At 38.3% G+C, this 22903-nt stretch overlaps 1 protein-coding gene across 4 annotated transcripts in view; it reads left to right on the top strand.

Annotated features, from left to right (window-relative positions):
- UNC79 (unc-79 subunit of NALCN channel complex) overlaps positions 1 to 22702 on the top strand; it is a 110829-nt gene extending 88127 nt beyond the window's left edge. For all 4 annotated transcript variants that reach the window (XM_086462331.1, XM_086462330.1, XM_086462329.1 and 1 more), the window contains 8 exons: positions 3988 to 4065; positions 6566 to 6655; positions 11132 to 11307; positions 13009 to 13195; positions 14537 to 14734; positions 16912 to 16989; positions 21755 to 21796; positions 22502 to 22702. In XM_086462331.1, the coding sequence (XP_086318457.1) occupies positions 3988 to 4065; positions 6566 to 6655; positions 11132 to 11307; positions 13009 to 13195; positions 14537 to 14734; positions 16912 to 16989; positions 21755 to 21796; positions 22502 to 22702 (1050 nt within the window). The remainder of the gene's footprint in view (positions 1 to 3987; positions 4066 to 6565; positions 6656 to 11131; positions 11308 to 13008; positions 13196 to 14536; positions 14735 to 16911; positions 16990 to 21754; positions 21797 to 22501) is intronic.
- The last annotated feature ends 201 nt before the right edge of the window (positions 22703 to 22903 follow it).

Raw genomic sequence — 22903 nt, 5'->3', positions numbered from 1 at the left:
AACCACCAGCCTTTTTCTGTCTTATGGGTGCAGTGATGCAGCTTGATACCATGTGCATCCATGTTTGTTGACTCAAACTGACTTTTCCTGTATTGCAGAATAAAGCAATTTTTCTGCATTGCTCCATTGTGTAGCTCAGTCCTATGGCTACCCTGAAGGGTGGCAATCCACAGTCTAGTTAATCCTGAAATCCTCATTTGAGAATGCAAACATACCACATGAATTTTGGCCATGGGATGTAACTGGTAAGCACTTGTCCTTCACATTGAGTCAGTCACCTGAAGGACGCAGTGAGCAAAACTCTCTTACATTATCTTTATATCATAAAGATAAAATGATAATTGCCTGGGTTTTCCTCCTAGTGCTGTTCCCATATGCTGCATTCACGTTGGGTTGTATTCATACCTTACACAACAGCCCCTAATGTGGATATAAATGTCTTTTATGATGTCTCTCTTTCAGAGGCTGATGAAGTGATTCATATTTCCTGCTATCGAAAGCAGCCAGCTTCTTTTTTTATGCAGTCAATGGTAAAGAATAGGGGTTGTATTCAGACCATCTGCCATAGATGCCTACTGGAGGCATGATGACTGCTTCTCCCATTGACTGTGCAAATTGTCAGCCCTCGGTAGTATGTGGTCTGAATCATTCAACAGCCTCTTGAATTTAAATACCATAGTAACCACTAAGCCCATCTTAAGCACTGTTGTAGTTTGAGACCTACTGATAAAACCACATATATGTCTGATTATTTTAATTTTCTTTGGTGTCGTTAATAGAATGAAGGGATCGGTTCACCTCTGTACCATGCAAACCCCCTACAATATTAATTCAGATTGTATGGTTTTGAATCCGTAAAGCTGTAGCATGGTTAACACAGCACCAAATGGAAATGGTTTTAATTTCCAAGACAGTCGTATCCCCGTGGACATGTTAGCCTGTATACAAGAGTCTGTACAGACAGTGCACACAGAATACAGAGATTCAGTGAAAATGTTCAAGATAACAAAGGAGCTAGGAGCACTTTAGTGATAGATCAGTTGTGGGCTGATTAACAAAGGAATTCCTAGGAATGTACGTTTGACACCCACATTCATCCAGATTACGTAGTGCCATCAGCATCACTGGTAATAGCACTGCTAAGATAAGAGTTAATTTTATCCCACTTGATAGAACGAGAATTTTAACCAGATCACCCCAATCATTGCATAGTTGTCCTGGATGATAAAGGGTACAGAAAGTCTGTCTCCTCTATTTGTCCTAGCAAATAAAAGCCATCATGTACATGCTGCTGTTCCATGGGTTTCCATAGGAACTGCTTCTTCACCCAGCATTTTGTTTCCCAGTACTTTTCTCCTGCTCAGATTTCACCAACACACATCTTTGTGATTTCCATTGACTTCAAATTATATTAGTGTCACATTAGGATTTGCTTGTTCAGTCAGGCTTTAAGGTTCAGTGTATCTGATCTGTTCTGTTTAAGTGACTCCTATTTTGGGCCGGACCCTCAGCTAATGTAAATCGGCGTATATCTAGTAGTCCCACTTCATGCTTCTGTGAAGATCTGATCTACTAATTACTGAGTGGAAAGACTTAAAGTTATATATAATACGTTTATAAGAATATATATTTTAAAAACTCTGTTTATGAATGGAGTTATAATATAGATAGCTTATGGTATATAGATAATGCAATACAGTCAGCAGATATGCCCATTTAGACATTATTCTGCAGCTTTATCTCAGTAAGAGGCATGGCAATTATTTTCCCATTTCTCATCTTTTTGCAGTGTGGGAGTATATTTCTTTCCTTTTTTTCTTTATGTATGGCTGTCATTAAATCTCTTGCCAGTGATGTCTTAATGTATTATAGTATTTGTAGGGGGAGGCAACATAAATGACGGTGAATTGGTCTGGAAATGGGTGAAATGTTTCATTTTGATTTTTGGTTTCCCCATTCTCTTTTGACTGCATTGCAACTTTAGGAAGGATCCTTGAAATTGGCAGTTTGATGATGAGAAAGATAAGCTAAACAAGGACTAATTATTCATTAGAAACAGTATGGAGTTTGTCAGCTATTTTTCACATATAAATTGATATCTGTTATTTAACTGAAAAAGGTGTGCAAAAGGTGTAGAAAACTTACAGGAGGCCAGTAGAGGTTGCTTTGATTGCTGCTTCTTATTATTGTTCTTAGAAGAAAATGTCTGAAATAAATGACATTTGTCTTTGGCAAGGGTTTTTTGTTGACTTATATGGTGAGTGCTGTACAATGTCTGTAGCAGTGCACTGAACTCACGGATGCTAAATATACTCATTCAGCTTGTTCAGGGAATTGTGGTTTTTTGGTTGTGGTTTTTTTTGTTGGTTTTTTTTTTTGCAGCTGATGTAGTACAAGGGAACCCTAATTTGCACACAAATGGTTGACTGAGAAATCCTTCACACAGGAAAACAATATATCTATTGTCCAGTGGACCCAGCATCAGCATTGCTCTTTCTGAGATAGGGTGCATTAGAGGAAAATCTGTCATCTATTTGCCTAAGTCCATTAGTGGCCCTTCTTTTAAAAGAGAAGTGGAGAGTCATGGTTGCTGTTTGAGCTAAGTCTCAACTGTCTTTACGGGATTGATACAGCCCATAACCCTAAGGCTTTCTTTTGCTTCCTATGTACTTGTTAGAGCTGTGGTACAGAAGAGCACCAGGCCATCCCTCAGCTGAAATGAGTTAGAGTCCTGTTTTATTTCCATTTGGCTTATTCTAGTATAAAATAAATTCTAACCAGAAGAGTCAGCTGGAGCCAGGCCTATGTCTGAGGATACTTAATTAGATTATTAATCTAAACTTAGGTATGTCTTTTTGGTATTTACTACAAAAACCAGACTCTTTGTCAAGAGGTTGAGTAGTTTCCAACTACTCAACTACTAGGCTGAGTAGTTTCCAAGTCTTGGTAGGCAGGCTGAATTCAGATTAAACCTGTTACTGAAAGGTAAAGCTCATGGAAGTGTAAGAGTACATTCTAGGTCTGTAAAGGATGTTTGGAAATATTTTCAAGAAAAGCAGTCAGTCATTGAGAGTACTGCTAACACGCATTAGACAACTGTGTAATATATTGTGTAGTCAGTATTTGTCTCAGTTTGTGAAGGTACCATGGTATTAAAAGTTACATTTTGTTAACCAAAGACAGAAATTGCTCAAATGTAAATAGAGCATTAGGACAAGAAGTTTTAGGAACAAGCAGGGTGTCCAATGCATTATTGAAGTTTATAATGATTAAATAACTGTATTGGCAGGTTTAATGTATGAATGATGTGGACATCAGAGGTTTTGAGTCAAGGGATTAGGTACTAAAAAGAAGCAAAAAAGGAACAAAAAAAGCAAGGAAAATAAAAGCACAAGAAAAGCAATTAGATTTATTCTACTGTAACAGAATGATACTGACCTTCTTTCAGAAACAGCTTGTGTTTTTGTAGTAGTGGCCTGTATTATGCGGAAGTCATACCAATACCATGCCATACCAGTATATTCTGAACTTCAGAATTGTCCATATAATTAATCACTGTAGAACTTAAGTGAAAGTGTGTAATATCACGGTGAAAAACATGGCATGCTGCCTTATCATCCTCTATCATGATTTGCTCTGTAATGAAAGGGGAACGTTTGATATATGCCGGGAATAGCAAAGATATGTATTTTTGCTCATAAAGAAAGTATGATTTATTATATAATATTCTTCAAATTTCTCCTGCACAGCATATATGTGTTAATTAAGCACATTAAAGTCAGATTTTTTTTTCATTGAAATGAACTCATTTATAATGGTGAGTTAACTATGTTGTTTGTAAAGAAAGAGAGCTCTAAAGGCAAATTACCGTGAATAAAAGCAAGAAGAGATCTGAACTGATTTTAATAAAGTCGTGAATAACTTATTAGTGTCTTCAGGTTCCTCCAAAAATAATTAAAAAATAACTTGTCTTTAATTTCTTCTTAGTTTGTTTGTGCAGATGCTGGAACAAAACTAGCTGAGTCAACAATCTTACATAAACAGATGATTGCCTCTATGCCTGGAGTAAGTACTGAGTCAAACTTCATCTCTTAGTTTTGTTTTTTTAGAAATGTATCTTACTCAGCTCTTTTTGCTTCATGTTAATGTTCTTTCCTTTTCATTTCTCTTCTGGTGGGCAAGGTATTGCAAGCAGAGGTTGAGATGCTTCTTTTTTATTAACGTTGGAATAGTCCTGAACTTGATGTTGCTTCCCTTACTTTCACTGGTAGCGTTTAGTCATATAACTGACTGTAGCTGGAGCCAGCGCTCAAGAAGACAACATGTGGGGAACAGACCAGCTGAATGCCTTAAAAAATGGTAGCAGGGAGGAAGGCTACAAGCCATTGCCTCCATTCTCACAGATTATCTAATTAAAGAAGGGAGTAAATAGTATTTTTCTGGTAGTGTATAAGGCAATCATCTGTATCCTGCTGATGAGCGAAGCTCAGTTACCAGTACTCATAATGGCCTAGGTGCTGAATATGCACCTGGTGAATGTTCGAGGAAGTAGCACAGTTGGGGATCTTGACTTGTTCCATGCTGCTTGTGACTGAGTACCCAAACAGGTGGATGAGGGTTAGCCCAGGTCTGCTTCACAAGCTGAGGAAAACTCATTTCCCTACGTGTGTGTCTGTCAGCTTTAGGGGTGACCTAATAGGATCTTTCCCATATATGTGATTTTTTTAATGCAAACTTTAATAATACCTTTCCTCTCAACAGAATATTTTAATTTATATTTTCTTTAAATAGATAGACTTAGACTAACATTGGTGTTACGAGGTATGATAGGAAAGTGATCATTTCAGCAGAAATCATAATCAGGCTGCCTGCTGCTTGAATGAAACAGAATAGATGGTTGGACAGAAGTCTTTTGCAACTGAGCATTATTTTCAGAGGTCTGCGTATAGTATCTTTTATAATTCTGTTATTCAATATTTTAGAACCATGTCCACATAAACTGGATGGAGGATATGCTGACAGGGCTGCCAGTGACCTTGTTTTACTGTTTGTTATTCTGTCAAGGGAACTGACAGGCATAGCATTTGAAAAGCCAGAAGGTGGCATAGTTCAATACTGTGTAGGCTGATACTAACATACAAAAATGAGAAGCGTCTAGGTCAGTTGCTTAAATAGAATGCTAGCACATTTCCAAATTTCAGTCACTAAAACTCAATTATGGCTTAATAATTTTGTGATCAAAACTAAATCTTATTCATTTGTATACTCAGGGTAATCGTCTTCTGTGCTTCAACGTGTAGGTAATTAAATAGAGGTCAAAGAAGAGTAGTTTTCCCCTGTAAACTTTACTGCAACGTTTTGCCCTGGGTCTATGACTTTAGATACAGTAGTTTTTTGCAACTTCAAAAAGATAACCTAATTTGATAATTCCATCATTTAGCCTCAAACGTTAAGCATCGCTTTTACTTGTCCTCTAGGAATGAGGCATTTGTGGTTCCCCTTGAATTCAGCTGGTATTATCTTCACCTTAGACTGTTAACATGTAAACAGAAGTTTATATGATACGTAGTGGGTCAGTCATATTACCTTCTGAAAGCTTCTCTCAAGGGTTCTCTCGTCTGTTTGAAGCCTTTATTTAATCTGACAGCTTTGTTCCATTGACTGCTTTGTGCACCTTGGACATGTCTTTTACTAGCCAAGGATGCAGATTCGCGTTTCTCACTGTGTTCTAGGAAAAGTATTATGCAAATTTATGCTTGGGACTACAACAAGCACTACATTGAGTCCTTTTGTTTTCCCTTCGAGGTCATTCTTGCTCTGGCACAGGTCACTTCTCAGTGCTTACACCTTTCTGGTTGAACTGGAGCAGTTTATGAAGGATCTCATTTATCCTTTATGATCCTTGCCTCCTATTTTAAAATTACGCTAGCTTAACTGCCATTAGAATGCTCTATTTTGAATGATTTTGCTTCAGGAATATCCTAGAAACACTTGTTACTTAAAAAAAAAACAAACCACTTACATTTCAGTGATATTCATTTTAGTGGTGTTTACATGTATAATACTTGAAGCCAGTCATTTAAACTGTTTTGTGAACATAAGGGCAGCTGTGCCTGTGACTGAATTTTGTTTTCTGGGATTGTAGCTGATTGGTTCTACTTGCAGAAATGCTAAGCTGCTTGAAGAACTGAGCTGTTAAACTCTCATCAAGTTTCTAAGAATTTGATTCTGGACCACTGTAAATTTCAGGATGACATGACAAGGATGTTCTTGAAAGTTTCATCGGTTAATCTTTTATTGCTGTCACAGATAAAAGTATTTTATGATTCACAAAGAAGCTACAGTGTCTGGACTATCTTTTTATACTATCATCAGATAAGAGGGCATCAGATACAGGACAAGAAAAACATCAAAGAATACCTATTCCTAATTAAAGCAATTTAACAAAAAAAATAAAACAATGAATTTGAGACCAACCAATTGTGTTCTGGTGAACAAGAAACAAAGACAAAAACATGAACATATTCAAAACCTGGTACTTAAACTTATTTATTTTATGTTCTAGTGTGGAACAGCAGCAATGGAATGCATGAGGCAATATGTTGGGGAAGTACTGGATTTCATTGCAGATATGCATACCTTAACCAAGTTAAAGGTTGGTTCTGGGCATACGTTGATCTAAAGTGTATGTGCTTTTTTTTAACAAAAATATGTTTTCTTTAATGAACCTGCCTGGGAGAAATGCTTGGAAGTCTTTGAGGATGACTGACAGGTATTTTTCTTTCTTTTTAAAAAATATTAGTATCATTGTAGATTAGACAGTTCTGGGGGATTAGTAAAAAATAGCTTATGCAATGTTGAAATGGCAGCTGATTCAAATATAGTGAGCACACAATAAAAATGCAGGCTTGATTTTTCTAAAATGTTGATGATAAGCTAATGTCATACCAAAATAACTGTGGGAAGTAGTCATGTTTAATATAACCCATGGAAGCATAAAACGCCTTGCCTGTACAACTAATTACACTCTTCTGGAGGAATCTTGTGTCTCTTACATACACAAGCAGACACTTAAGTTAATTTGAAGTCCAGAAGTTATTAAAGTGCAGTAATTGACCTAATTAAAAAAAAAAAGGGTCCTTTTTCTTATGGATGGTGTTTTCATTGTTAGGTTATATTCTGCTGAGGTAGGGAAAATTCAGTAGTTCTTACCGCTGTAGTCCAAACTGCTCTTTAGTTTCGGTGCATGTTTGATGCCAAATTATGACAGGAGTGGTAGGAAAATACTGACATAAAATATTTAATTTAGAAATGAATTTAATGAAAACATTCTAGTAATCATTAGCTGGTCAAAACCTGGAATTTCAGTTTCATGGGGCAAGTCAGTATCTATTAAATTTCCTACTAAATGGAAATTCTTAAGATGTTTTAGAAAAGAACTAGGCTAAGTAACATTGCTGCTGTATAATAGGAAATAATAGAAGTGTAGCCATCTCAATTGCTAGCAAAGCAGCATCTATTGTTAATAGCTTAAATAAAAAATTAATGTAATATTTCAGCTGATATATCACTAATAGTCATAATGCTGTGGAGGGGGCAATATTTATTCTATTTAGAATAACACTATCCCATTAGGTAGTTTTGTTGTGCCACCTGAAGCTGAGTACTAAGTGAGCACTGAGCTGGAGGTGAAACTTGGGTGGTTAAAATCCTCCTTTTTGTAGAGGGAAAACACTCATCTTATAGTGGAACCATCTGTCACTTCTCCATGCCAGGCAAAGTTAGAGTGTAGTCTTTCGAGCTACATACTAGTACCCTGCACAAGGTTGGATTTCCTTCAGCACATAAGATGGAGGGAGAGGTATGACTAGGCCTTGATGCTTCTAATTTCTCCAAAGCTCGCAAGACAAATGAATAGTGTGGGAGTGCAGCAGAGGGACTGCTGCAGATACGGAGGAGAGTCTCTGCTGTCAAAGATGGAGCCAATTCTGAAATCTAGCAGTAGAGTTCTCATCCTTGTACACTAGCAACTTGGTGATCCAGGGGGGGAGTTCATCAACTGAAAGAGGTCATTTCCTCACTGGGCACAGTTAAGTAGCTGCCAAGCTCTGTTTCTGATGTAAAGCTCAGTTGACAGATACAGAAAAACTGTGCTGTCCTGTTCTGGCTAGAATGAATTGTATTGTCATTGCCTACATGCCTGGGCTTCGGTGCTTGTGGTCTTCTAGGGAAGATCTTTGACCAAGATACTGCATTTGTTTCCAACTTCAAGAACCACTGTGCTTCTGTAACATAGAGTGCATCTGCTTATAAAGGGTGTAATGGTCTGTTTTCCTGTATAGTGTTTACTTGAAACACTCCCTTGAAAAGCTCCCTCTACTACTGCACAGGCTAGTGCTGGAAGTTACTGGAAATGCACTGGAAGTTTCATGCTGCAAGTTCACGCAAGTGTTCTGTGGCAAGCAAGACAGAATAAATGAATCCACCTGTAGTGGATTTGGATACTGGAGTTTGTTTATGAAGCGATGAGATGAGAACTTTTACCCTACTAATTTCTCACATGCTCGCTTGCTTCCTCCACCCCACCTCGTACCCCAGAGGGGGCACCTTATTGCTAGTTAATAATACTTAGCACAAAGGAAGAATTGTCCCAACTAAACTGAAACTCATGTTTCTTGAAACTTGCAGTTACCTTGTTTTACAGGACAAAATATCCCTTTTGTTAAGTTCTTACCCTGTTGGCCATATGCCTTGAATCACATTGAGTTTAAAAAAATACTCTAATAAAGGAAGCAGCCTTTTGTGCTGGAGTAGAAATTTACTTCAAAGCACAAACCAATTAATGCTGTTCAGCTGAATTGGATTGTCTTACCACTCTGTCCTATAAAGATATTTTCCCATTACTCTTACAGTTCAGGACTGCTTTCAAAATAGGTAGGCAAATGAATCGTAAATGAGGGAGAGATACATCTGGTTTGCTAGCTGGCACAGAAAAACATGAACTTATCTGAATCCAAGAGTGGGGAAAATTTTACGTATAAATACTTGCAGGTATCTTCTCTCCTATAAAATGTTTCTGTAGAAAGCTGTCTGCCATTTGCACTTTTTCCTTCTACCCCTTCTTCCCTTGAACTGTAGTCTGATTTTTAGAAATGCTCTTACAATGTTCAAGTCTGATAAGATGATAATTTCCTTTGCTCAGTAGGACTATTTAGTTTTTAAATTTATATACATGGATATAGATAGGACATGAACAAAAAACTTTACCCAGTTCTTCACTTTTATGTTTGGAAATTAGACAAGAAGCTTCCCAAATGTGTAGTCTGGCCATTTAAAGCTAAATCAGAAACAAATGGTCTAAAATTTCATGTTGTTTTGATTTAGCTGTGTAGTACTGGAATCTGAGAACAAGATTAACATAATAGGAGAATCAAATATGATCATAATTTTATGTATTGTAAAGAATAAGCTTTGTCTGTCTTTGGAAAATGAAAAGGCAATTCTTCTTTAACCAGATCAGATAAACTTACTCTGTGGTTCCAACATATTTGGGAAAAATATTGGTAAGCATTTCTAAGTTTACAAGTAGTCAGAACTTAAAAAAATTCACGACCTCTAGATTCAAATTCTTGTAAGCTCATTTAATATGTTTACTTATGTTGCTTGGGTTTTATTAACAGAGGTGTTCCTAGGAAGTGAGCCCTAAGATTATCCAGTTATACAGTTTCTTTCTGTGAGTATGAATGATGAACAGCATCTGGACCACCAAACTAACACAAAGAATACTGTATGATTTCTAGGACTGGTAACAGTACCAATGGCAAAAGTTTAATCTTGGATTTCAAATTTTGGAATTTCTACTCTCTGTTGAAATTCAGTGAACAGAAACAGTTAAAGTTATTCGTTTCCAATGTCTTATTTTGCATGTCTGAGAGTAGTTTCTTTGAAAGAGGTTATTATTTTCAGTCCTGCATGTTACCAACTAGTGCATTATGGAAAATGTATAAATGTTAATTCTCAAGATAATCACATTCCAGTTTTATTGTTTCTGTTCAGTTTATTATCTTTTTTTTCCCTTTGGGATAGCATTTTAATTGGTAAAGCTCAGCCAAGTTTTATTTAGAAAATTCCACCATTTTTGAAGAAGTATAATGTATCTGCCTGCATACCTGTATCCTTTTTACCTGGCTCTATAACAAAGTCGTTAGATATTCATGCTGGTACTTCCCCCCCCCCCCCCCCCCCCGCCTCTTGAAAGAGACTTCAAGTGATTTTTGAGAGTTGCCAGGGTCAGATACTTATCTGTAATAAAATATTATTGGTCCATGGATTTTTATCCTGTTATAATAATTTAGTAACTGGTGACCTGGATTTGCTTGTGCAAAGCATATGGCTCTCCTTTAAGCAAGCAAGTGCTCTCGGCATAGGTTCCGTTAGTCTAGTAACAGAACGTAATGCAAAGTTAGCTTAATCAGAAATATAGAAGTATCTCTATTAGAAATACAGAAGTGTCTCAAGAAGCACCAATGAAGCGTTCCTTAGAGCTGACAAAGCAGGATAATAAATTATCTTTCCAGGCATAAATACTTGCATGTTTCATGGTAAAAAGTTTAGGCCTTCTTATTTCCAGGGCTTAAAGGCATTTGTAGCAGCTGAATAGTGCAAGATAGTCGTATTGCTGGTGAGTCAGTGACAGCTTATTTCTGCGCATGGAAATGGAATATTGTATAGGGAAGGAATTTCCTGCCCTGACACTATCTAGTTAAATGGTTAGGTTCTTTCATTTTCACTTAGGCTGTGTGGATGTGCAACCATTAGTTTTTATTCATGAGCTGTTGAGTTTGCTGATACAAAAGGCACCTATACATTTTGCACAATTCATGTTTTGTGGGGGCTCTTGAAAATGTGGCCCTCTGTGGAAAGATCTGCATCATAAAGCTGTTACTAATATAGGGACTGGAAAATTTTTAAAAATCTGTTTCTGTCTTTCGTTCTGTAGTTTTGTAGACACAGTTAGAGACCCTGAGAAAGGAATTGAAGGGAAATGAAACAGAATACACTGTTGCTTGGAAGAACTTAGTTCAAGTGAAATATTTTTTTTCCGATACAAAATCAGATCTTTGCCTTGCAGAGTCACATGAAGACTTGTTCTCAGCCACTGCATGAAGACACGTTTGGTGGACATCTGAAAGTTGGTTTAGCTCAGATTGCTGCTATGGAAATCACACGGGGAAACCACAGAGACAACAAAGCTGTGATCCGGTATTTGCCTTGGCTTTACCATCCTCCTTCTGCAATGCAACAAGGGTGAGAATGCTTTTCCACAAAAAGGAATACTAAAATGAGTTAGAAGTCTTCACAAAATTCTGTGTTTATTGCCAGATCCTATAGATAAGACCTCCATTAGGGAATGGTGGCAGTGGGACTTTGAAACAGCTGGTCAGCAGCTCCCTGATCTTGAACTGGGGAGTTCATCAAGGCAATGTTTAAAGTACATACCAAAGGGACAGTGGAGGTAACTCCATTGGCTTGACTGGAGTTACCCAGGAAATAACTTGATTCTTGATTTAGATACAGACAATGAAAAGCACACAGGTACTTGATCAGTCCTAGAATTATAGAAGATATGTTGGGAATTACAGAGAATACAATGGGAAATGTCTTTTGAAATTATTCAGTACAAATGAGCGAGAACTACAAAAGTAAGCCTATTGGTATGATAAAAATACTAGCTTGGTCTGGTTTAAATTAAACAGGAGAAATCCTGCTGTTCAAGACATGTTTTTTATCCCTTTTCACTGTGAAAAATCCTAATCTGCAGTGTTTTATCTTCAAAAAGAGAGATACTGTCCATTGTTATACAGTGACAACAAACAAGATGTTTTGAGTGTAGACCATTCGACTGTGTTTCAACAAATGTGTATTCTTGTCCCAGCTTTGTCCCAGACTACCTGCCCCAGCATTATGGGGACTAGGGTGCTTAGACTTCAGGCCTGTAGATACATCTGCACGTACTTTCGTATAGAGAATATCTGGTTTTGTAAATACGGAGTTGTTATCTCTGTGCGCTTTAGTTCTTACATGTAAAAAAAGGACTATGTGTTCTGAATTGAAGGTGGTGAATTCCCTTTAAGACCCTAAAGGTACTTGAGGAAAAGCCATCGTATCATAGTCTATTAAAAAAAAAATAAATTACTGGAATGCTTTTTCGGTGCTATGAGTCCTTGCCAATGGCATCAAATTAGGAATTAAAAATGGTAGTGAAAGTGGCCTAGTAAGCGGTGATTTACTGATTGAAAAACAATTTTTTTCCTGTGCCTATGAATTCAAATCAGTATGTAATCTGAACTTGGTAGCAGCAAGGGGACAGACAAGATTACACCAGAAAAGTGTTACTCCTTTTTAGATTGTATAAGCACATTTCTTTACAATTAGATAGTGGATGAATACTTAAGCATCACAAAAAAGCATAGTCCCTGCCCTCAAAAGTATGCGGTCCGAATGTGCAAAGAGAGGCTAAGGAAAAGAGAAATTAACTCCACTTTACCACTGGAGAAGTGAAACACAGTGTAAGTAAGGCATGGCACCTGCCTCGGAGCTCGCTGTGGAATGAAGAATGTCTTGCCATCGCCATGTGAGCTGTGTGCTGTCTAGGGGAGCTGAGAGGAGCTTTTCCACTTGAGCAACCCTTCCTGTCTAGTGATTTCTGTGTAAAAAAAAAAAAAAAAAAATAAAAAAAATCACTGTATGGAACCAGTGAATCTGTGAATGTTTTAGCCTTCTATAGAGACTATTTCTTAGACCCACGAAATATGTTCTGTTGGACTTGTTAATGGTATGTCAAGTCCGCTAAGTTCTGTGTAGTTCTGCTGTTCCCATAAGCTGTACCAATGATCCGTGCCTCCAGCACACTGAGACTGCATCTGCCTTGTGTGCATAAGGAGACTGCATATTTGGGGGAAAACAAGAAAACTTAACATCGTTGTAAAATCTGCTCTTTCTTGACAGGCCCAAAGAGTTCATAGAATGTGTCTCACACATTCGTTTGCTGTCCTGGCTACTTCTGGGGTCTCTGACACACAATGTTGTCTGTCCAAATTCTCCATCATCTTGCATGCCTATTCCACTGGATGCGGGTTCACAAATTGCTGACCACCTTATTGTTATTCTGATTGGGTTTCCAGAGCAATCAAAGGTAAGGGATTCCATGTTTTAAGTGAAGGTGTTCTATATTGGTGGTGTTATTCCCTGAGGTATTCAAAACCTGCCTGGACGTGATCCTGTGCAACCTACTGTAGGTGAAGCTGCTTTAGCAGAGGGGTTGGATTAGATGATCTCCAGAGGTCCCTTCCAAGTGCTACCATTCTGTGATTCTGTGATTATTGCAAACACTTATTTCTTCCTAAGTAAAAAGGAGAGGTAAAACCCTATTAAAACCTGGGAGCTAGGGAAAGAAATATCTGTAGATTAAATCACTACAATTAAGTTTGAGATTCAACTGTTTCAAAGTATCTCAGCACAGGAGTGAGGAAGGAAAACCTGAATTCCAAATTGAAGCTTTAGGAATGACCATCTCTGTAGCAAATCTCTCAGAAAGTTATTTATTCTTGTAGAGTTGGATAACCTATTGATAATGTTATGATCAAAAGTTAATTACAGTGATGGTTCAAGCACAACTTTTATTCTCAAAGTGCTTTGGACAAGAAGAGTTATTGCAAATCATAAGCCATTTGTGACAGTAGTTTAACACAGATATAACAGCGCTCTTTGACACCAACCAGGTTTTTATTAGCCACAGAAGCAGAACGATCACACATTTGTCTTGTATGTAAAATGCCCCTTTCTTTCCCCTCACCCTACCAAGACACTGGTGCTTCCCATTCATTTCTTTGGCCTTTTTATTTGCTCTTTCAAATACCTCTTTCCAGTTACCAAGCAACCTTTGCAATGTTTGGTGCAGTCATACTGCCACAGAGCGTGAATCACTGTTGCACTTGCAAACTGAGAAAACATCTCTGACCAGAAGTGACTTTCTTGTAATGAAGTAGTTAATGTCCAGCACTCCTGGAGTCTCAGACACCGTGGTATAGAACATGTGTTAGCAAAAAGCCATGCTTGAGTACGCAAAATGAATTCTCTGTTAGCTTTTCAAAACTTGCTTTTCTTGACTGTGAGCAGTTCTGTCCCAAAACTGTCGAGTTTTCCATCAAGACTCAGAACTAGTCCAGAGTAGCTGTTCTGCAAAACTAACCTTCTCTTTAAAGGGACTGACCTTAATGCCATACACTAAGATTACATGGGAGCGTGTGCTTGCAAATGCAGTTTCTAGTCTCTAAATATAAAAACAGTTTTAAAACATGGGAGAAAATGTTATCAAGTGTACTTGACTTATTAATTCCTAATGGGAGGGAAACGTGGGAAAATGAGGGCAAGATGCACAGTGGGATGCACGACAGAGGAGTGCTGTGATGAAAGCCTCTGCACTGTATCCCAATACACTTATTAAAAGATTTTCCTCTATTTTCTGTTTCTACAGACGTCTGTTCTGCACATGTGTTCCCTCTTCCATGCATTTATATTTGCTCAGCTCTGGACAGTGTATTGTGAACAAACAGCAGTAGCTCCGACAGTCCAGAATCAGAACGAATTTAGCTTTACAGCGATCCTTACAGCCCTGGAGTTCTGGAGCCGAGTGACACCTAGCATCCTTCAGCTAATGGCACATAACAAAGTGGTGAGTCAGGTGCTGTGTACAGATTTAGTACAGATTACAGTCTGAGGGCTTGGCTTTGTTTCAATGTTTTAGTGGAATACATTGGACTATGAATAACGTCATAAAGCAACTTTGATGCTTTTGAGAAATTAAAGGGAAAGCTAATCAGTTTAAGCTCGGAGTGGGCCTGAAACAGGATCTAGCCCGGATCTGCCTGAAACAGAATCAAGAGCTAGAGTTGCTGTTTGTTGGATTAAGGGCTCCCTGCATCAGGTCTCGTTTTATTTACCTTCCTGCTCTTCAGCGTGGTCCTGTTGTTTAATCTGACTCTGCCTTACAGGAGCAGCTAAGTATTTCAGGATAATTCTGTGAATCTCCATTTGAATATTTTTTTACCATATGATGGTGAAAAAGTGCACAAATGCTGACACTTGGCTACTCATAACCCATTGGTTACTCATCAATAATAAGCTACATAAATATATCTGGAAACAGTTTTGACTAATGAATGACTTGAAGGAAATTTCTCTAGAGATAAGGTTTGAAAGGGAAATGTTCACTCCGTCCAGAAATTTAGACCATTTTTTGGAAATAACTTTTAAGCATTTATTTACCTCAGCTGCTTACTGCTGTTGGAGCAGCTTTGTACAATAAGAACCCAGAAGGGGTCCAGCAGCCTTCTCATAGGTGCTACCTTTGCTTCCCATTGACTAAAGATTCAGTATGCCTGCAGGCTTAGGGTTGAGAGCTTGTTTCTGATGGGCGAGTATTGTGTTTCCAGCTTCTTAGAAAGTCATGACAAGTCTGTCTTTTAACTTTAACTGAGGTGGTAACTAGTAACTCTGACTCTGGAGAACCTGGTATTAGCTTTGAGGGAGAAAGATTCTTTGTGTCCCAGTCCTCTAGATCAGGCGCTGTTATAGTTTGGGATTTTCATTCTTTGTTTGGAGTTTTTTTCTTATTTAAATGGAGCCCTCTGTCCATATGGAAATTATTTTGTGTAATTCCCCTTTCTCCTTGTGAAACATCTTCCACCCCAGGCAGGTATGGACATTTGCCCTTTCAATTGTAATTGCATGGGCTGCGCTTGAATGTCTTTGAAACAGTTACTATTCCTTTGTGTCTTGTCCATATCAGGCAAGGACCACCTAAAGCTGTCTTTAAATGATATTTTAGCTTCTGACATCTAGTGAGGTCTCTGTGGTTGACAAGCCAGTTGGGAACAGTAGTTCATGAAGCTCCATTTGAATGAACGGGAAATGTGCATAATGCTCCCAACTATAGCCAGTTGTTTAGTCAGACACAAAGGCTTCATGTCAAGACTTAGGACAAGAATATGACCTGGAAGTCCCAAGTTCCAATCCTTATTCTGAAAGTATCTCATTATGTGGCTTTAGTGCAAGTTAAACTCTCTGCCTCAGCTATTGCTCTGAAATGTAGATAATACTTGCCTGTCTCACAGGGGTGTTACAAGGTTAATTAGTTAGTGTTTGTAAAGCACTTTGAAGATGAAAAGCGCTACATAAAAGCTAAGTTTATTATTATCAAGGGGAATTTACACATAGTTCAGACAGGCACTGTAAATACTCACTGCTGGTTCAGGGTATTTGTCTTGTACCTGTGAACTTACATAGTATAAAACATAAAATGCTGTCTACTACCAAATAACTGATATTTGCATCTGTCATAATCCATGTATAAAATGGAAGAATTATGGACTAGCTGCCAGTTCGGAATAATAAATTGTCTTTTGATAGGGGAGGAAAAAAAGATATTTTTTTTGTGGATATGTTAATTTTCAAAGATTCAGTAAATAAAAATATCAGTTGCTGACGCACTGATGGATGAGAACTACACAGCAAAAATCATGTAAAAGGATTTATGATGTCTCAAAAGAACAAAGCTGAAGGCAACTTGTTTTGGTGTGTGATACAAATTAAAATACATCAGGCACGTTGAAATATTTAACAGATAGGTGTTGCCGCATCAGGGAAAACTAAATAAAGAAAAAGTCCCTTATGTGCTCATGTAATATTTAATCTTATTTGTCAGGCTAATAAATGCACATCTACTGATTCAGTATAACTGCCAAGCAAATAAAGGAAGGTTCTTTTTAGAGACTATTGGCTTAGCTTGCAACACTATTATGCTGGACACTAATTTGTTTTTATGCTTGATTTTTTTTTTTTTTTTCCAAGATGGTGGAGATGGTGTGCCTGCATGTGATTAGTTTAATGGAGGCTTTACAGGAATGCAACTCTACTATCTTTGTAAAGGTAGGCATACCACACCATGGGTATTTAGTTAATGATATTGCCTGTCTTGTGATTTCTAGACACATTGTCCTCTGCTTCCCTTCCCACTCAAAAAAAGAAAGTGGAAGAAGCTGTGGTTGAACACTAATGCAGAAATAAAACTTGGTAAAGCGTAAAAAACCCCAATAAAATCTCTGGTAAGAAGTTAAGACCAGACCACAATCTCAAATCCAAGTTCTGTGGATTTTTCTTTTTTTTAAATTAACTTTTGGTCTGCTTTCTCCTTCCATTGTTGCAATGGTCTTACTCCTCTGACAGACTCAACTGGTGTCACTGACTTTGAGAACCTCTAGGTACTGTCTGATTTTTCAGCCATTCTGTAACTTTTAATCATCGTAGGTTCTTTGCAGATCACCTCACAGTTCTCATCCTCGCATTCTTGTAGGTTGATAACAAAAACTTTTTGTTATTATATGCCTATGTGTCTGACCTAGTCAAATATCTTTTGACAGTGAATCTTCTTCCCCTAGGATGGGGGAATCAGTGGTCAGTCTTCTGTGGGTCACTACAGCGTTTTCAGAACAGATTCCCAAGGGGCTGTGGTAGTCTCACAAGTGTAAATCGATTTTACCAGCCATTTTTACGTTTTCCCATTGCATTATTCTGAAGAGAGATCTCACATAAAGTACCAACAAATCAGGTAGTTAAATGCACTCTGAATCTAACTGAAATATGTTGGTTTATGTAATTCTTCTGTTGCCATAAAGGAAACTTCTGATTGTTGCTTACGTACTCCAGTCTTTTATGGTCAAGCAGGAATTAAAAATAAAGTAGCTGAAATTGAAGGTCTTGATGTCAATTGGCATGAAAGTGTTCACGCTTATTGTGAAAATACAGATTTATGGTCAGTAATGACTTTATTTGCTACAGAAACTCTGTCACTATGGGATGTTAAAGTGATCATGTCTGTCCCTGGAAGACTTATGGACTTCTCTTTCAGCCAGTCCAGCATGTCCAGAATTTGACAAGGATGAGGAATGGCTTTAAAGCTGTGAAAAGAGAGGCCTTTAGAGCCACATTCCTGTCACAGTTCAGATGAATACTTTCAAAGGGTTATATTTGACAGTATATATCAATAATATGCTAAATCAGGTTAAAAGGACATTGTTGTTACCACAAAATCAAGCTCATAAACCTGTGAAATTCAGCGTTAAGGTACTAAGCTTTCTTTCATGTTCAGTGGATGGGAGATGGAAGAGAAGAATCTGAGTGACCAAATCCTCTTTACTTAGCCCTAAGGTGAAATCCTGCAGGAACAATATACATATATAATAGTATTATAGTAGTCCCAGGTTACTAATTTTTTCAAAACTAACTAGTTGTAAAAGTATTTATCGTAGTTCTGTAAAGTAAGTGCCATAATTTGGGGAAAGACTTACTGTATGTTTGAAGTCCTTCAAAGAGGCAGAAGTGTAAAACTTATTCACACAGGAACCAGTGAGTGAGTGGCATCTCTATAATTTAAAGAAAGAACAGCTTTGAGACTGTCTCTTCTTCAGTGGCTGTGGAGATGATCTGAACTTTGTTACTCCAATTTCAGAAGTCTGCAAGGATGACAATTCTTTGAATATTAGCTGACTGGGCATTTTTTTGGTAGCTTGTTTTATTCTAGGCAGTCTTTTATTGCCCTGCCTTTGATAATGAAACAATTTTATCGTGTGCTTTTATTTTATTTTAGATAGAAGCCTTTCAAACAAGGTTTGGTTTTCACTGAAGGAAAGGACATAGTGTAGTGAGAGATACTTTTTTTAAACAGAACATTCTTAACACTATTTTGCATATTCATTCAGCAAGATTAATAATTCCCAATGGCTTCGTCTTGGAACTGAGCACAGTAGCACTGATAAATCCTGACCATTTATCATTCATATAACAATTACTGCAGTGTGTTTTATTCCACCGAAGGAATCAGGTGCTGCAAAACCTTCGTTTGTTAATGAAGTCATTTGATTCAACACACACTTATTTTTAGTGTACCACAATGAGAAGGTGGTGCATGCCACATGATGCCAGGTGGTTTATGGAATAACTATCCAAGGTGGCCGTTTACTGTATGACAAGTGAGGTGAAAATATGTCCTAAAACAAGAGAGAAAGAGAAGACATAAACAATTCACCTCTCCTTCACTGAAAGAAGATCTTTCTTTATGCCTGAGATAAGCATCTTTCGTCTCCTCCTTGTGTTGGTGCTGTGAGGTTTCCTTCTCCTGGTACTATGTTGGCCTTTGCTGTTAAATTAAACTCACACTGGTAGCATTGAGACATGTCTTGATCGCTTCCTATAGTCTTTGAGCCATTCCCTGTATTCTTGGAGGACATTTTTTGGATCTGATGTTAGACTATCTTTACCAATCTGGTGAGGAAAACAAAGTTTCTTTCCTGTGAAAACATTTCAGCTGTTATGTATTTATTTCTAAGTTGGAGTGATATATATAGAGAGAGATATAGATATATATATATATACACACACACACATACATACACATTTACACAGATGCACACATCCCCACATAATATATTTAATTCATTGTATTTTCCTCTGAGGGGAAGCATTATGCTTTAGGAGGGCTGAAATGAAAGTGTTCAGCTTTCCTCCTCTTTTTTTATGTCAAAGGAACTGTGAAACTAGCCATTCCAGGGCAGCCATTGATGATGGAGACCAGCTTCTTGCTGATCACAGCTCTCTGTCTGACCATCATATGTATGTCTGAGGAATTTGGGAGCCTACAGTAGAGAAGGGAGCAGCTCAGCAAACCACAGTGTCTTTTCCAGAGACCCAGGGGTTTTAGGCAGCTCTAGCAGTGGTGGATAGACTTCTAGAGAACTGGGCAGGTAGCAGAGTTGGGGAGCCAGAAAAGCACAGTGGCCAACCTGTTCTCCGGCCAATTTCCATCAAAACTTGCACTGAAATCAGTGTAATTCTGTTGAAAATGTAAACTCCAAAAAAAGACAGTGTCTGACAGCAGTCTGTTCCTGCAGCTGTTCTTTCTAACTAGTTTTATGTATTCTTCGTTTGTGAAGAAAAGGCTGGCTGGGGATTAAGTAATAAAACTCAAGTGTTTCAATAAAAATGTCGTCTTTTCTTATTTATCTAACTGGCAGCTGTAGGAGTGGAGGATTTGCTTTCTTCTGCCTTCAGCAGAATGTTTTATTTCCCTAAATGAAACTTCCCAGACCCTGGAAGTGACACTGGAGGACAATGATCTGTATCTAACCTTAGACCTCTACAGTGCAGATATCAATATGAGCTAGTTTCTGTGAGTGCTCTTTACAGTCAGTGGAGATAAACAGGTATTTTTGGACATGATTCATCTTGTTCTATTTTAGACACTTGCTTTGGAACAAGTTGAACTGGATGTGAGAAGTGCTTGATTCTCTTAGCTGACTGTAAAAGATGTCCAGGGAATTGGTTCAGATGCAGAGGGGTACCCTGAGTTTTCTGTCTAGCTTCCCTCCTTGCTTGACATACTTCTGACACCAGTGCTATCACCCCTGGTGTCATTGGAACTTCGTAATGCTGCGTGAAATTTTCAGTGACGTTGTGTTGATGGCAGTGGGGCATGGACCATGGCTCTCCGTGTGCTTACCTGTTCCCACCTCTCCAACAAACACATCAGGACTTGCGGTCACTGGATCTCATTAAGCATTTCATTAGTGTGGGAGCCCATGGAAGGACATACAGAACTTGCATGTCTGGCGCATCTGGCTGCATTCCAGCTGTTTTGGCATTCATCTGTCTGTAAATGCTGAGGTTTGAATATGGTTCTTCATGTGGTAGACTAAGTAATCAGTCCTGACAGAGCTGCATGTGATTCTCCAATGAAGCAGCACTGAAATTGAAACAATTATGGTTCCTTGCACAAGGGAAACAGCACTTTATCTAATGTTGTCAATAGTGATTAGGTTTAACTTGCAGCTCCCTGTAGCATAATTGGCAAATTGCAAATTTTAATGCCATTTGGAGGAACATTTTAGAACAGTAACCTCAGTGGTTAAATTAATATTGGACAACATGAATACTTTTGCTAGAAATGCTTCTCTATCTTCCATAAGCTTGTCATGTTACACTTACTCAGAAATAAAATTTCTCTGAAGAGCAGGAGACTGAAATACATACCAATCCAATCATGGGTGACAGATTTGCAGACCTCCTTGCCTCGTCATTCTGCATAGTTAGAGTTTTTACCTGTGCTCCCAGGCCTACAGGTCACACTGCAGGGAAGCACTGAGGTGACTAGTGGCCTATAAAATGCTGGTTACCATTTAACTATCATCTGGTCTATTATTAGGAACTTCTGCTGCGTGTATTTTCAGTTCTTGATATACACCTCACAATGCAGAATGTTTACTGTATTTATTCCAGTATTGCTCGCCTGCACATGCAGAAACATCCTCACATGGAAAATAAGAAGTGATTTCCTTCAACAAGTTTATATTCTGTACTCTCATCGTTGCATTAAACAGAATATCAGTAACGGCTACTGGTGATGCATCAAGCTACAAACAAGGGAAGCTGGCTTCTTTACCTCTGAGAGTTACCTCACAAAACATTTGCAAAATATTATAAAACACATGCATCATTTGAAAACAACCACATTTTCAGATTTGTGGTTCAGGCTATGTCCATTTGGACAGCTAAATGCGTTAGATACACCCTTCTGTCTCACAGTAACTGGAGCATGTTACATTCACTTGTATAATAACAAAATATACCTCTCTTCTTACAGCTCATACCAATGTGGTTGCCAATGATACAGTCAAATCTAAAGGTAAGTTGTTTCTAGTATCTTATCCTTTTATTCTTAGTGTTACATGTTTCTGTAAATTCTGGAAATAAGATCACAGATGTGGTCTCCAGACTCTCTGAAAATAGATCATTGTTGCATATCCAGATGCATTGGATAGCTCAGCACTGGACTCAAGTGTGAGCATACACAGAGCATCATCAGCCAAGATACTTGTCCTGTAATTAGTACTGCCTTCCCTTTCCCTTCTGAAACACTTTTCTCTACCCTTCTGCAGCAAGGCCTTTCTCCCTGTTTACTGAGACTGGTGGTTCCCTGAGCTGTGGTTTTCTTGATGTCTTAGGGTTGAGAATCCCCTGACAAATCAGGATTGGGACTCTTGACTCAGGAGAGGGATTTGGGGTTCTATAGCAGATACTGTGGTCCTGCTTGCTTGGGTGAAGCTGTGCCGGCTGGCCCTGTTTGTAGGAGAGAGCAAGGGTTCAGTGTGGTTTGCCAGTCAAGAGAATTTTGGTAATGAGAATGAAAGTGTTGAAGTTGGTCTCAGTGTGGAGTTGTTTCTGTAAGCGTATTTGGCTTTCATGGCAATAATTCAGTGCAGGATGTGGAAGAAAGAAATGTGACTTTGTGGCAGTGGAGGAACCTTCCCTGGCCAACAACCAGTACCTTTCACGGTGCTGGATTGATGTATGTGTAAAGGACAGTGAATGTTTTGCGTTATTTCAACAGCACTTGTCTGCTGGACTCCAGCTACGCCTCCAAGCCATCCAGAGCAATGTCAACCATCACAGCCTAAGGATGTTGCAGGGGTCAGGACAAATGAACAATAGCTCATCTGTGCTCCGCAAATGGCTACAGTGTACCCAATTTAAAATGGCTCAAGTGGAAATTCAGTCATCAGAAGCTGCGTCTCAATTTTATCCTTTATGATTCATGTAACTTGTTCCAAATGTTCATTTTTAGCCTAGCAATAACAGAGTTAGAGCTGTAAAAGACCTTTTGTATAAATTGGTATAGAGTATATACCATATCTATACTTTTTAGCCTAGGACAGATTGTGGAGAAGCTTTTAACGGGTGAAGCGAAGAGCCTGATCCTGCCAGTCTTTAATTACAGTTATTTAGGATCAAC

Source organism: Leptosomus discolor, chromosome 3, assembly GCF_034619465.1.
Source record: "Leptosomus discolor isolate bLepDis1 chromosome 3, bLepDis1.hap2, whole genome shotgun sequence".
Lineage (NCBI taxonomy): Eukaryota > Metazoa > Chordata > Aves > Leptosomiformes > Leptosomidae > Leptosomus > Leptosomus discolor.
Note: the sequence above shows the minus strand (reverse complement) of the source record. Positions and strands in the feature narration are given on the sequence as shown.